The sequence below is a fragment of the Catharus ustulatus genome, chromosome 17, assembly GCF_009819885.2.
Source record: "Catharus ustulatus isolate bCatUst1 chromosome 17, bCatUst1.pri.v2, whole genome shotgun sequence".
NCBI lineage: Eukaryota > Metazoa > Chordata > Aves > Passeriformes > Turdidae > Catharus > Catharus ustulatus.
In genome coordinates, this window is record NC_046237.1 from 13,815,115 (window position 1) to 13,829,685 (window position 14,571).

At 49.2% G+C, this 14,571-nt stretch overlaps 1 protein-coding gene across 1 annotated transcript in view; it reads right to left on the reverse strand.

The window, feature by feature from the left end:
* LOC117004143 (fer-1-like protein 4) overlaps window positions 1–14,571 on the reverse strand; it is a 40,063-nt gene that overhangs the window by 17,233 nt on the left and 8,259 nt on the right. Inside the window, exons 9-25 of the mRNA XM_033074652.1 lie at window positions 13,550–13,681; window positions 13,369–13,431; window positions 12,316–12,400; window positions 11,873–12,032; window positions 11,468–11,651; window positions 10,512–10,698; window positions 9,940–10,304; window positions 9,524–9,632; window positions 8,577–8,775; window positions 7,760–7,880; window positions 7,043–7,143; window positions 6,398–6,485; window positions 4,993–5,109; window positions 3,783–3,935; window positions 3,370–3,547; window positions 1,260–1,384; window positions 905–1,039 (exon numbers count right to left, since the gene is read on the reverse strand). Coding sequence (XP_032930543.1) covers window positions 905–1,039; window positions 1,260–1,384; window positions 3,370–3,547; window positions 3,783–3,935; window positions 4,993–5,109; window positions 6,398–6,485; window positions 7,043–7,143; window positions 7,760–7,880; window positions 8,577–8,775; window positions 9,524–9,632; window positions 9,940–10,304; window positions 10,512–10,698; window positions 11,468–11,651; window positions 11,873–12,032; window positions 12,316–12,400; window positions 13,369–13,431; window positions 13,550–13,681 — 2,502 coding nt within the window. The remainder of the gene's footprint in view (window positions 1–904; window positions 1,040–1,259; window positions 1,385–3,369; window positions 3,548–3,782; window positions 3,936–4,992; window positions 5,110–6,397; window positions 6,486–7,042; window positions 7,144–7,759; window positions 7,881–8,576; window positions 8,776–9,523; window positions 9,633–9,939; window positions 10,305–10,511; window positions 10,699–11,467; window positions 11,652–11,872; window positions 12,033–12,315; window positions 12,401–13,368; window positions 13,432–13,549; window positions 13,682–14,571) is intronic.

Sequence of the window (14,571 nt, forward strand, 5' to 3'; positions counted from 1 at the left end):
CCATGCAGAACTTGGCAAACGACCTGGCACCATGCACCAGAGGACATCAAAGCTAGATCAGGTTTTTCAGAGTCTCTTCCAGACAGGGTTTGAGTATCTCCAAGGATGGATACACTACAAGCTCTTTGAGCTACAGGCCCAGCATGTGATCTACCTCTGTGTAAAAACTGCTTCCTTATATCAAGATGGATTTTCTTCTTTGCCAGTTTGTGCCCATTGCTTGCCATTTGGCCCCTTCGTACCCTTCATGACAAGTCTGAAGTGAGCTTTTCTATCCTTTTCCACCAGGTAGTTGCAGACAGCAAAAAGACACTGGCTCTATCTCGACCTCTGCAGGCTGAATATACTCAGCTCTCCTCCTCTGTCCTGTGCTCCACCTTAGTGGCTTCATCTGGACTCACCCCAGTATGACAGGGTTTGTCTTGTACTGGAAAGCTGTTGAGTTACACAAAACCTAGTACAAGTTACATCATTAGCCTTAGGATAACAAAGAGGCTCTAGGGACAGTGTGACTTTAAAGCACTAATAAATAGAGAAAAGGGAGGACTGAGGAGGGATAATCTATGACTCCTGGGGACACAGGGGAAGGAACAGCCCTAAAAGCAATATGAGTTCCCTCAGGCTATGAGCCCTCTGCAATATGAGCCTGCCAAAGAACCAGGCATAGTTTCTTCAAAAATAAGAGAGCCTGGATCCAATGAGCACTCATCAGCCCCTAATGAGTTTAGAGTGTCTCCTAGTAAGAAAGTCTCAACCTCAACCACAGCCCCCATGACTCACAGTCACCAGTGGACCAGGACCAAGCTGAGTTATGGAAACCAAACAGAGAAGTGGCAGCATTCAGAGCTCCTCTGCCTTCCCTTTTCTCTAAACAACAGGAAAAGGGCAGCATGGCCATACTTACAAATTTATTGTGGCTGAAAAGGTTGATTATAATGATGGGGGTCTCTGTTTTCAACTCCTCTTTCTTCCCATCAATAATGAGCTGGTCAAACAAAAGCAGTTCATTCCACACAGGGCTCAGTGTCTCCTCCAGCATCTGCAGATGGAGACAGAGAGCCCAAGTGTTCCACAGTCAGTGGAAATAAACCACATGCAGGAAAGTGAGGAACTCTGGGCTGATTCTATCTCTCACATAGCCACATGCAGCTGGTGGCTGGCAGGAGGGGATGTGGCCTTAAACATGTCAGTGAGGGCACAGTAATTTTTCTCTCCCCAAGTTCCCAAGATGACAGAGGTAAGAGTTTAAGTGGTCTCACCCTGGTGGTCTGGCAATGAGTTGAAAACACCACTCTTGCAAAGGGATCTGAAAGGCCATTATCATCTGCAGGGAGGATACCTCGAGCCTGATACAGATGGGCTCGGAGCTGGAAATAGCTGAAATCTGGTAAGAAAAGGAGAGAGGAAGTCCCCAACCAAGTCCTGTATGAGGCCAAAAAAAATGCCTGCAGAAGAAGGCCAGACAGATAAGAGTGGGCACATCCTGTGAGGAATAGTTACCACTTCTAGGAACTGTGGTTCTCAGGCCAGTACATCTTGAAAGGTTTAGCCAAGCCAGACAAGCTCTGGCACAATTATAAGCCGCACCTGATTATAAGCCGCACTTCCGGGTGTCGGCAACTGTCTTGGGTTACAATACAGAGTGTGATAAAAGGTATCTATTCTATCACCACCTGTTGAGGGTGAGGGCAGTGATCCTTATCTCAACAGCAGATATTCTGCTAATGGGCCATCCATTGAAACCAGGCGGGGCATTGCTCTTTATCTTTTCACAACCTATCCTTCCTCCAGCGAGTCATTTTCTGCTAATGGCCCATTGAGTCCCACTGTGTGACTGATAAAATTACAGTAATTTCACAACCATAAGGTGCACCGGACTATAAGGTGCACTCCCTGGGAGTCGGCAAAATTCGCAACTTTGTAGATCATATAAGGTGCACCAGACTATAGGGTGCACTTTTTTTTTTGCAGCAAGGATCTGCCCCCAGCTCCCCCCGCACAGTTGCTGGCCGAGGCCCCGCCTCAACACAGCAGCCATTGGCTCCCAGGCCCACCAGGCTATGCTTGCCGCTGCTCCATGCAGCGTCTCCGGGGCCAGGGTATGCCTGCCGGGACGCCGCGGGCCCCCGGGCCTGCCTGCACCCAGCAGCCCCAGCCCCATGGCCCCACCTCCACCCGGCTGCCACGCCTCCGTGGTCCCATCTCCACCCAGCAGCTGCGGCCCCACGGCCCCAACTCCACCTGGCAGCCGTGGCCCTGCCAGCTCCCCCTGTGGCTTGCGGCTCACACTTCCAGGTTGGCAAATTTCCAAACTTTTGCCCATATATAAGGCGCCACCGGACTATAAGGCGCACTTCCAGGTTCGGGCGAAAATTTTAGTCAGAAGGGTGCGCCTTATAGTCATAAAATTACTGTACTTCATCTCATTTGAAGTTGCTCCAGCCAGGGGGAAGAGCCCAACATTTCTTACCAAGATATAAACAGAGGTTTTGGGACACTAAGGGAGTCCCTTTCTCCACTGGACTCCAGAGGAAAACCGGATTTCTCCACATCCCCACTGGACCTCCGGAGGGAAACTGCACCTTCTGCAGGAGCACTGTTCCAAATGAATCACGTCTGTCACTACAAAAGTACTACAGCCACCATTTAATGGGACTGCTACCAACACCCTGCCTAACAGGGTGTCAGGTTGTACTCTGACTTTGTCAGGGCTTGGAGTTTGTTTCTTTGTAGTACTGTATTTCTATTTTAATTTCCCTAGTAAAGAACTGTTATTCCTAATTCCCATATCTTTGCCTGAAAGCCCCTTGATTTCAAAATTATAATAATTTGGAGAGAGGGCGTTTACATTCTCCATTTCAAAGAGAAGCTCCTGCCTTTCTCAGCAGACACCTGTCCTCCGAACTAAAACAGCAACTTTTCGTTCTTTCTCCGTATATAAGCCACACCTGATTATAAGCCGCACTCCGGGTTTGGACCAAAATTTTAGTCAAAATTGTGCGGCTAATAATCGTGAAATTACTGTACATGACATGTGACGTGCAGTGTTCTGCTATAAGCATCAAGCCTCATCAGAGGGGCAGAACTCATGCCCATTGCCAATATGGCAGCACATTCAATGCCTACAAAGCACCCATCCTGTCTGCTGCTTTAGCTGTGAATGTGCAAATACAACCTCATGAGATCAAACTGGATGTGCCTGTCCCACTCATGCCTTGGAGATGACATTAGATCATGTCCTAATTCTCATATCACAGTGTGGCCTGGAGGTGAAGGGCTGTGGGGGCACAATGCAACACCCCAGACACTAATCCATGGATGGGACCTCTCAACTCCCTGCTTATGTGAAGAACTGGCATCTGCACTCACCATCCCTGCTGAGCCAGCTGGGAGGGCTGTATGCTGAGACCTGGGCTATCTCCTGCTCACTCCCAGAAAGGAACTCCTCAGGTAGCTCTGCCAAACAGTTTTTTGCATATTTGGTTACCCCAAGCCACATGTAGATTTCCAGTTTGGCAAAGATCTCACCAGTGTGCAAGCCAGGGACCTGAAAGCACAGAAAGTTTAGCAGGTTTCACATCACAGACCAAGATGATCACTATCAGCCTAGGACTGACCAAAGAGCACAGGACAGCACCACATCAGCAGAGGCAAAAGGCAGTGGTGGAGCGAGAACTGTGTTTTCCTTGTGAACTCCAGGATTTCAGGAAGGAGGGCTAAAAGCAAGGAGGGGAAAACGGCATTAAACAAGCTAGAGCACACTGTTTTGGTATAAACCCTACCTTCATAAAGACAGTCTGGATCTTTGCACAGTCTTTGCCTTTCTCCTCTTCAACCACTGAGTAGAGGATGTTTTGTGCAGGAATTCTGGCATATGCCATACGCCTGTTGTTGCTGAGCATCCAGATGAGTACATCAGGGAGAGTGCACTGGGGCTGGAGGGAGGGAAGGGAGGAACAGCATGCATCATCCTCCTTCCATTGACATGAAGGAAGCTTCATCTCCTCACAGGAGGTACTGCTGAGCAATGGTGATTTAGAGATCCAGAAATAACGGACCTAACATTGGCCACATGCTTCTGAAAGTCAGCCCTGCAATATGGCTCTGGAGCTATTGTGGTTTAGCCTCAGCTGGCAACTCAGCCCCATGCAGCCCCTTACTCACTGTCTCTTGGTGTCATGGGAAAGAGGATTGTAAAAGTGAAAGAACTCATGGATTGAGATAAAAACAGTTTAATAGGGAAAGAAAAGCTGCCCCACCACACAAGCAAAGTAAACCAAAAAATTTATTCCCCTCTTCCTGTAGGCAGGCAGGTCTTCAATCATCCCCAGAACAGAAGGACTCCATCACAGAAACGGTGACTTGGGAGGACAAACGCCATCACTACAATTATACATCACTCTACTCTCACATAGCTAAAGACGCAAAAGTCATTTGATTTCACTTAGTGAAACTTCAACAGCATCTGTCCACCTTATGTCAGCAAACATAGCGTTCTGATTGACGCTACAGCAACATAGTGATTTTTTTCAGTCACTTAAAATATGAACAATGCAACTCTGAATGTGGAGTGTCTCCACTATGGATAAGAACCTTATGCCAATGCAAGTTTAAATCTGTAGAAAGTATCTAGAGTCAGTGCCTGGTGGAAGTGCTGGCAGCACTGGTAAGGCTGTTTTCCCAGGCAAAATTGTCTGCTGCAGACAAGGCCTTGGCCTGGGGCTGGTCCAGCTCTGCCTCCTACCCACTACAGAGTTGCTTGGATCCCTGCTCTACCACCAACAGCAAAGCTGCTTGGCCTCATCCCTCATTAGAGCTATTACAGAAACATGATAACTGCCGGTAGCTGGAACTTGGAATTTTACATAATGAGGAAAGACAGCAGAGAAAAAGCTTCATCTCAGACTGGTGAGAGACCCAGAAGCCAGCTCAGTATCCTCTCCTTGCCTACCCTCTCCAGCTCGGAACGGGGGTCCCTAAGAGTCGCTGTACCTCTTTAGCCATGAAGCGTATCTTTGCCAGGATCCTCCTTGTCTCCTTCACCTTCTCTTTGACATTGTCTCGAGTCAGGTGCCGTCTCACACGGAGCCCCTGCTTTGCACACAGGATCTGAACAGAAAGCACAACTGTCACACAACTGTGTCATACAGTCATACCCCACTGTCATCCCACATCGGGGATCTGCAGGGAGCCTACTGTGTGCTGACCACATCCATCCTGCCCCATTACACCCCGACCTCCACCATGGCTCACTGCTCAGCTGCTGAGAGCAAACCTCCATGAACCTGTCACAAGCCATTTAGCAAAGGGTGCCAAGAACTGGAGACTCCAGTAACTCATCAGCCCAGCCAATATCATCTGGTAACAGAAGTCTATGAGCTTTAAAATCTGGGGCAGAAAGATGTCTAAAGAACAAGCATTTCAGAAGCTGGTGGTCTAAGGCTTCAGATAGTGCCTGTGGGAGACTTTCCCACAGTAGTATGGGAATATGAAGATGTAGGAAACTGCAACACATGGTTTGACTTTCACCAGCATTAGTACATATCAGAGATATATACACATCTGAGGAGAGTTTGAGATAAATCAAAACTAATAATGAAATCCAGAAGAAATTAAGGGAGTACACCCATACGGACTGGCAAGGCCAGAAAACTCATCTCTTGGGTGGGTTCTCTCTTCCAGAGTGCCTCAGGCTTAGCAGAGTACCTTCACCATAGCTCAGGTGATGACATGCGAGAAAGCAGAGGGAAGGGAACTGGGACCCAGATATGCCTAAATTTTATTTCCTGCTGCTGTCATTGCATTTTGGTCAGCCTTTCAAAGCTTTGTAGTCTGACAGGGGCTGTGACTCTACAACTGTGCTCTGCTGTGCTGGAGAGTATGTCATTGTGCTCTCATTCAGCTAGCTAGTCTTGTGTGCAGGATAATAAGTGCCCAAGTGTTGCCCTTAAGACCTGCTGGATATGTACCCAGCCAAGGTACATTTTGCAGGAGTAGCAGGATCTCAGTGAGCCACCACAAAACTGCCTCAGGAACATGGTGCACCAAAAGGCCTCCAGCAACCTACCAGGCAGCAACATGTATGCACTCAACCACATAATGCCCCAGTGGAGATGAAGGAAGGCACCAGGGCACAGCATCTGCACAAAACTGGGGGCAGCCATGGCCAGACCCTGTCTCTGTTCCCTGTGCCCAAAATTGTATTACTCTGAGCATTGGGAGATGCTGTAGCAAAAGCCTATGACTGCTACAATGAGTCTTAGCTCCAGGTTTCCTTCTTAGCATCAGTTTCTGCTGGTCCTCCAGAAGTTTTCCCAGAGCAGGGATTGCACAGGCTCCCACCAACCACCACGAAGCCCTTACAGTTCCAGTTCTACCACCAAGCCCCACAACTTACAATGTTGCGCATCAGGTATTTTGTCCGACATCTGTCCAGGTTATTTGGATGAGCCATTGTTTTTCTCTCTGCACTGAGTGAATATTGCCTACGATGAGAAAAGCAGCACAGGCTCTGTATCCTGTGCACTCAGCATATTCAGCCAGTTCACAGCAGGGACACAAGCTCCAAATCCCTGGTACCAATCCAGATGCATCAGGAGGCTCCCTTTCTGCAAAGCCCTCTCTTCTGCAAGCTTGTTGGTTCAGAAGGTACCCTGGGGAGTCTCAGCACCTGAGGCTCCCTTTTTATAGTTGCACTGTGGACTGAATGCATATTGGTCCCCACAGGACTGTCACGGGGATTGAAACTGGTCTTTTGACTGCATGATTCAAAAGAGTGAAGGAAATGTCCTTCACATTTAGGAAATACGTGGGGCCCAGAATCATTGAGGCTGCCATCTGTGACCCCTCTGATTCTTAGAACAGGACTCCTCTCCAAACTTGAAAAGCTACAAGGAGGGTCCTTTTCCCAAGTCATCCTCATTTTCTTCTGCATATCCGCCTCAAAAGGACAAAAGAGAAGGCTGTGCACAGCCCAGGTAGAACATACTACAACCTCCTAACCTGAAAACGAGAAACTTCAGGGAATCAGGGTCATGCTAACCTGCATCCAGCTACAAATTCCTCCAGCACCTCTCTGAGCCGCTCTTCTGCTTTAGCCTTTGGTCTTCTCAAGAGCTTCTCCACATCATCCAACCCCTGCTCCTGTAGCGAAATCACAATATTCACAAAGCTTGCACCTGGTGAGACGTCAGAGTAAAACCTTGCAAGGATGCATTTGCCACAAATGGCTTATGCCTTTCTGCAGACCTGCGATTCATGAGTGTTGCAGATCAGCACTATGCTGCCAGGGACTCTACAGAGCCTGAGGATAACCTTAACATTTGTTGTTACAACACCTTGTGTTTCAGTCCTTGAGCAGTCACTAACATACACTGTCGCAAGCTTTGCGACAAGCCAAAAAAAGGAAAAGCAAAGTCCTGAGGAGAGACTGCATCCCCTTCATGATAACTTAAGGCTGAGAGTCTGCTTGCCAAATCATCTGCCCGGGGCTCACACAGCTCAGGACTGGCAGCAGAGGAACTTGTCACAGACATCATATCACATCACATCACTCACTCCTCCAGGAACCACCACCAGGCAGTTGCACAGCAGGAATCCATGTGACCCACCCAACCTGCCTAAAGGGCAGGTGAGACTAAGCCAGGTGAGAGACATGGGCTTGCATGGGTGGTGAGGACAGTAAACATCTTGCACAGATGCAACAAGGAAAGCACACGAAGAAGGAGCATGCCACAGACAAACTCCCTGAACAGGCTACCAGGCGCTCTGCCAGTTTGACAATCCGGTTGGAAATGCAGAGTCTCCAGGCGTGATCCTCCCAGTAGCTCCATACATACACGCAGGGTTTTTCATGTGTCATGGGCAGGCAGCTGTATGACCTAAGGGCAGCAGGCAGAGGAGGTTATGGCTACTGCTACAGAAAGCATATGCCATATCATAACACATGTGCTTGCACACACAGCAAGGGAGCAGAGGCTCTCCCTCATAGGGAATTAATTGGCTGCTTTGAGCTCTGCACCATGGACATAGGTGCAAGCTGCTTTGCCATGCCAAGTTAGCACACAGGGTTTCTAGTAGAGACTGTAATGCATGCTCAGATGAATGAGACTGACAGGAGCATAGGATGCTGTCAAGATTTCTCACTGCTATGTGACTAAGTAGCAGCAGGCACAGGCCTCACAACACAAAGATCACAACACTGCCAAGCCTGTGGGACAAACTAGGCAGCATTCACAGAGCAAAACATCATTAGAAGAGCTATTCCTCTCCTTCCTCACTGGAAACAAGCCCTTAGGATGCTGCTTGTGAAGCAGAAAAGGGACGGTTGTTATTGATAGGTCTCAGTTTCCTTGGGGCCCTGTCCTTGGCCATTTGAACACATCAAGCAGACACCATAGGGCTTGTAGAGCTAGTGGGAAATCCCAACCAGCTAGGCCATGGCAAGCTGCAGGGTTGCAGAGAAGAGAAACCTGTGATGCATTGCTGAGTAGACCTCTAATAACATCTGGAACAACCAATCTGGGAAGCTGTGACAGCTCCAGGAAAGGTGAGATAGAAAGATATAGAAGACTTACTTGTCATACTTCATGGGCTCTGGTCTCTGGCTCTTTGTCAGTGATTTGTTCAGTGTTGCTAAAGCTGGAGTCAGGATTTCAGTATCCAGCTCATCACCTGAACCAGCATCCAGTAAAGGCTGTCTTTCTTCTTTCACTTCTCCTTTTTCCACTTTTTGGCATGCTTTGGTCACAACCTCTTCAGATTTGCCATAATTTCCTTGAAGGTGAGCATTAAATTATAAACAGGTAAGTGTGATAACTCGGGTTTTTTTTAGAAAATAAGTTTTCTAGCTGGCAAAACCAGAGTCTTGGCAGTCTTCCTGCCAAGAGAAACACAGGGGCATTTACTGCCTTGGGAGCAATTGTGTCCAACCATCAGCACATCACATGGACAGCCAGGAGGTCTGAGAGGGAGCTGGGCAATTGCAAGGAGGTCCTTGTGTATGCCTTCTCCAGTTCTGCCAGTTCCACCAAGTGCCTGCTGACTACCATTTACCATCCCTACACTAGGGCCAGCATCAGCTCCTCAAGTAGTATCTCAGCATCAAGCATCTCCACCCACCTAGTTTAGCAGGACTGACCCACTCTCAGGCCCTTGTTTACCCATCACTTACTGTCACAACCCCTCAGAGCCACATGGCCAACCCCAGTAGCCCAGCTTTCCCTCCTTTGTTTCCCTTTCTTGTTACCAAATCCTTCTACTTCTTTGTACCCCCCACTTACTAGAAGAGTTTCCCAAAACTTTCCCAAAACAATTCACACAAATGGTGCAAATCTCCAATCCCATAGAAGAGATACAGGTTTTTCAGGTAAGTAAAGCACTGAGCACACACAACTCATTCCTCATCCCTTCCCAAGTTCCCGACCTGACTTGACAAGGCAGTGTCAAGAACTGACTTGGCTGTCAGAGGGAGATTCACACTGCTCCCATGGTTTATGGACGTGGGGCCCTGGGGAATACTCACCTATAGAGACTTCAAAGCTGACAGGTTTTGAGCTGAGAGAGGAGTCCATCATAGTGGCTTCAAAGAAGGCAGCAAAGAGAAGGAATTCATCCTTTCTCCCCAACACATTCTGAGCGAGGAGACAGAAAATAAGCCTAAAAGCCTCGTGTGCCAAAACACTGCCTGAGCACCAGGGCATAACTGATGCCTGCCAGCCCTTCCACAGGACCTCAGCAGGATGCTGTGAGATCACCACTGGGCTACCAGAGGTGCTAGTGCAGAGCCATGGATTGGCTGATGCTTGTGTGAAGCCACTGAGCAGGTTGCAGGCTAAGGGATAGCTATTGCACCAACACAGCTGCCTCCTGCCTTGCCTCTTTCCCTTCACAACCGTGCATGCCAAAGACTGGCACCTTTGTCAGCACAGGAGAACTCACCTCAGGGAGTGGATGAATCTCTTCCACCTCTACAGTGACCTCCCTGGGCTGCTCGGTCTCCTGAGAGATACCAGCCTCCTCCTCTCCCTGAAGCTGGCTCAGTTCTTTAGTTTTCTTCTTGGATTTTTTACTTTTTTTCTTCAGCTTCAGTTTTCTCAGGGTACCTCGCGTCCTGTCCCCAAGCTTCCTCTCTGCCGCACTGGGGTTGCTGAAGATCTCCACTGTGATGGCCATGAGGATGCGCCCACGGTAGAAGATGCCCTCACCCATGCCTTCATTGAGGTCTTTGTGGACATCCCGCAGAGCTGAGTTCTGGGGGGACCCATACAGGTTCACCCAGGCTGGGCCAAATGTGGGGTTAAAGCCTGCAGAGACAGGGATAGGGTTTCATTATGCTCCAGGGTGCTGCTGCAGAGAGACTTCCACCAAGAGGACTCCCCAGGACACCAGAAAGTCAGCCTACTTCAGCCACTCCTGCTCCCACCCCCAGGAGACCAGCATGCCAAGCAGAACATGCATGGCACAGGGCTGCCCAGGATATCCTGCCCCGAGGCAGCCATGCCAAGTCTCACCATTCCTGTCAGGGTCTGAGATCTCCTGCAGGTCAATGTAGTGTGTAGCAATAGCCACATCACCAACATTGGCATCATCCAGCACCTGGACTTTTATCTTCCTTGACAGAGGGGGGAACATCTCAATGAAGCTGATCTGTTCATTCCACTCAGGCTCAGTGGTGTTGGTCTCCACTGATGTTTCCCCCTGGGAAGGAGAAGGTGTGAAAGCCACACAGTCCCAACTGGTGCCCAGAGAAAGGGATACCTTGGAGCTTGTCTGGTGACGGCATGTACTCTTGTACCACCTGCAGACAGTGCTGGGCAGGCTCTGGGGGGAGCAGTGTCTCTACTCCTAGCCCCGTTCCTGCAATTCCTCTCTGTTTCATTAGTGGGGGGCTGTCCTAAGGCCCTGGCATGACCTGCACAATCCAGAGAATGCAAGTGGGTACCAGACTCAGAGGTGTCTTAAGGATTGCCTGGAGCACTCCAGGCCCACAAGACTGCCCAGGGATTGATTCTCATATTAATGAATATTATGGGACCAGAAACCCTGACCATGTGTGCAAAATGTGGGCTATTATCTCAGTAAAGTCTCTCAAGGGTCGTAGGCTGAGCCCAGCTTGACACAGAAAAAAGGACTTCTGCTCCGGGATTTATTTGACCCTGTCTCTGTGTTTAAGGATATGAATCTCTGCCTACAAAGCCAGTAGCTCAGCCAGTAGCTGTGCCCAGGGTTGGGGCTGTCCTATGAGCAGCTCTCTGTAGAGACAAAAGTAGAGAACAGCCGTCTCATCCAGACATTGCACAACCATGGCCACACAGCTCAGGGCACTGCTAAAGACAGCAACACCTGGGCTCTCCCAGCCTGTTTTCAGTGGGATCGCTGTGCCCCATGAAACCATGAGCTCACCACATGCTTCCACACAGCCAAGGGAGACTCAGCCTGTCCCAACACAGATTCCCCTCAGACTCACCTGCTGCCCACAGAATGAGACCTGCACATATGGGTCGATAAAGATTTTTCTCTCCCCTATGATCTTGGAGATACCACCCATGATGCCTGCTCCCATGCTGGGCAGGCCCTCAGCACGATACAGTTTGATGCAGACCCTGGCCCAGGGTCTTTCTGCAGGGACTCTCTTAGGCAGCAGCAGGTTCCTGTAAGACAAATTTATGTTCTGCCTCTCTCCTGAAGTCCACAGAACACAATGATGGGAAATTCACTGACTGCAGGAATATTGGATCCTGCCTTACCACAGGTCTTTTTCACTGGGTCTTTGCCCATCAGAAGAGGGGAAAATGGGGCAAAAAAGGCAGTATGAAGAGAAACGTGGCAGTGTTCCCTAGTGTTCCCCCATGCAAGATCCTACTGCACCTACCTTTCAATGTCCTCATCCTGGTTCCTGGAATAGGTGGGAAGGAAGCCCACAATATCCCCACGTGCAGAGACAGAGATGTTGCACTTTACAAAGCCTTTCACGCCTGCCTGGGTGTCCGTGGGGTCACTGATAACTGCCCACTTCTGGAAAAATCTGTGATCTGAGAGGGAAGAGGAGGAGTTCCCTAGGGAGCAGCCAGTTTATCATTTCACATCCAACTCCATCTGCACAAAGACTGCCTTGGCCCTGACCCTGCCTCTGAAGGCGCAGGAGGTGTCACCTGCCTTCAGGTAGCTGGGAGGAGAAGCAAGCTCAGGTCTTCATGCAAACTAAGTGTTTTAAAGCCAAGGCCCTGACCAGACCCATCAAACAGAGCATGAAGGAAATACCAGTTTCAGACAGAGCCAGGGTCAGGCACAGCTACGCAGTGCAGTCCCTCATACCTGGCTGGCTGTACACTGTCTCAACATCCATCTTGAACGTTCCTATGCAAGTTCCCAGAAATGGTATCTTCTTTGAGTGAAAAACCTGCAGACAGCACAAGTCCCCCTGAGCACCATGAGGTATGGGCAGGCAGGTGACACATCCAGAAATCTCTGAGGAACACAGGCTGCTAAGAGGTGCTCTTTCCAAAGCACAGCTGAGGCACTGATTGTAAAGCTCCTCATGCAGATTAACCCATCTGTGTTAGCCCTAGGACTAACCCATTCCTAACCAACCACTCCTACAAAGCCCACCAGACCATAGCCCTCAGTCAAATCCCGACCAAAGCAGTCATGTGCAACCAATTCAACTTCTTCACATCCCAACAATGGAGCTAGGACAGATCTGTTTTCCTACAGGAAGTCCTTGAGTTCATATCCTGCTGGGTTAGGGCAGAGCCATGACCCCATGAGACTAGTGTCTCTCCCAAAACCCAAGTCTTGCTCAGCACTTGCTGAACTCTCATCAGCAGGAGACATGCAGCCTTTCACAGGGAAAGTGCTGGAGACCACTTGGCAAAGGACGTTCTGGCCACGTTTAGCAACCTTCAGAACATCCCTGTCCTTGAGGGAACCTTTGTGCTTTGGGCCAAGGAATTCTGCCTGGGCTTTTCTACAGCACAAATAATTTCTGAGTTCCCCTCACATCAGTCACTTACCTTCAGGACCTGCAAGATGAGGCTCCAGGGGTAAGGGGCACTAGGGAATTGCTGCCAAAACAGCAACAAGACAAGAAAGTACCCCAGAGGCACCACTTCAGCCACAGGGTGAAGAAAAACCCTCACCTGGAAGATGTGGGAAGGCAGCACTGCCCAGCACTGACTCAGAGCAGGGCTAGGTCTTCGCCCCAGTGCAGCCACAGGAAGGCCCTGTGACTCTCAGTGGACAGGTACTTCTGGCTGGAACACCTCAATGGTATTGGTACCCTTGCTTTGCCTATCACTCCCAGTGTCTACACACAGCAGCATCAGGCTGTATCACTAATGTGAAAGGTGAAGAGGAAGACATACATACCGAGATCTCTATGAGTCTGTGGAATAAAATGTCCCTTGGCTCATTGAAGTCAAACAAAAAGTACTGAAAGAGAAGAGCAAGACAGTTGAGCCCCAGGCTTCCAGGCATCCTTTGCAAGGATGGTCCCAGTCACTCAGGACACCAGTGGGGCAAGGACAGGGTCTCTGTCCATGTCACATACTTCGTTGTAGAAGGGGCAGTTTGTTGACTTCTGTGTTGCTGTGTGCCTCTTTTCCTCTCCCACCTTGACTACAACAAAGGGGTTGATGTTCACACCCACCAGCTTCTGTGCTTCAATTACATTAATCCCAACCTGAGAAAATACGGGAAAAAATCAGCACTCTACTTGTTTGAATCTGCACTCTCCTTGTTTACATCTCCGTCATGAGGTGTTGTGCATACAATGCCAGTATGCATATGTACAGGGCACTCTCAGTGCAGGGGTGGGTGCCTAGGGCAGACTAAAGCATGGCTGTTGAAATTCTCTACAGCCAGGACAGACCAAAATAATACTTGAGATACTTGTTTCTTTCACAGAAGAGAGGAAATCAAGTGTAAGAGCCCCAATACTTATGACAAGAGCAGAACCTCCCAGCAGCACTTGTACCCTCAGTTTCTGATCCCAAGGGGTTGCAAACCCACTGTTCCCACATGGCAGGGTCCACAGAGCATCTTGGAGAAGATGGTCTTTGTATCTTCTGTTAATACTCCTCTTTGAATCCTACTGAGATGGACACCACTGGAAAGACTGGAATGCGGCTGTCTCATTTACAGCAACTGCTTACGGGTCTAAGATATGCAAAAAATGTTCTCACATTTGCTCTCAATACAAGTAATTAGGCTATTGTTAAGATACAGAATAATTGCCTCAAGAGAATGATGGTAGGAAATTCAACCCTCACAAAAATTTCTTGCTTGGCTGGAGTGAGTCCACGTTTACTTAAAAGCAGGGAAGGATTTAAATCCATAGCCAGGCTGGGAGACCTGCTTTGTAATCAATTTAGCCTGATGTCAGATAATCAGCCAGAACCACAGCTTCCTAACAGCTTCCTGGCATGTCCAAGCAGGCTCCCACATAGGCCTCTGGCCCTGGTCATGTCCCACAGCTGTTCCTAAGGAAGACAGACAAGGTCCTGGGAAAGCTGGCAGGCACCAGCCATGCCTGGGTACTCTCTGAAGCTCTGCTCAGGCAGTGTTTTGCAA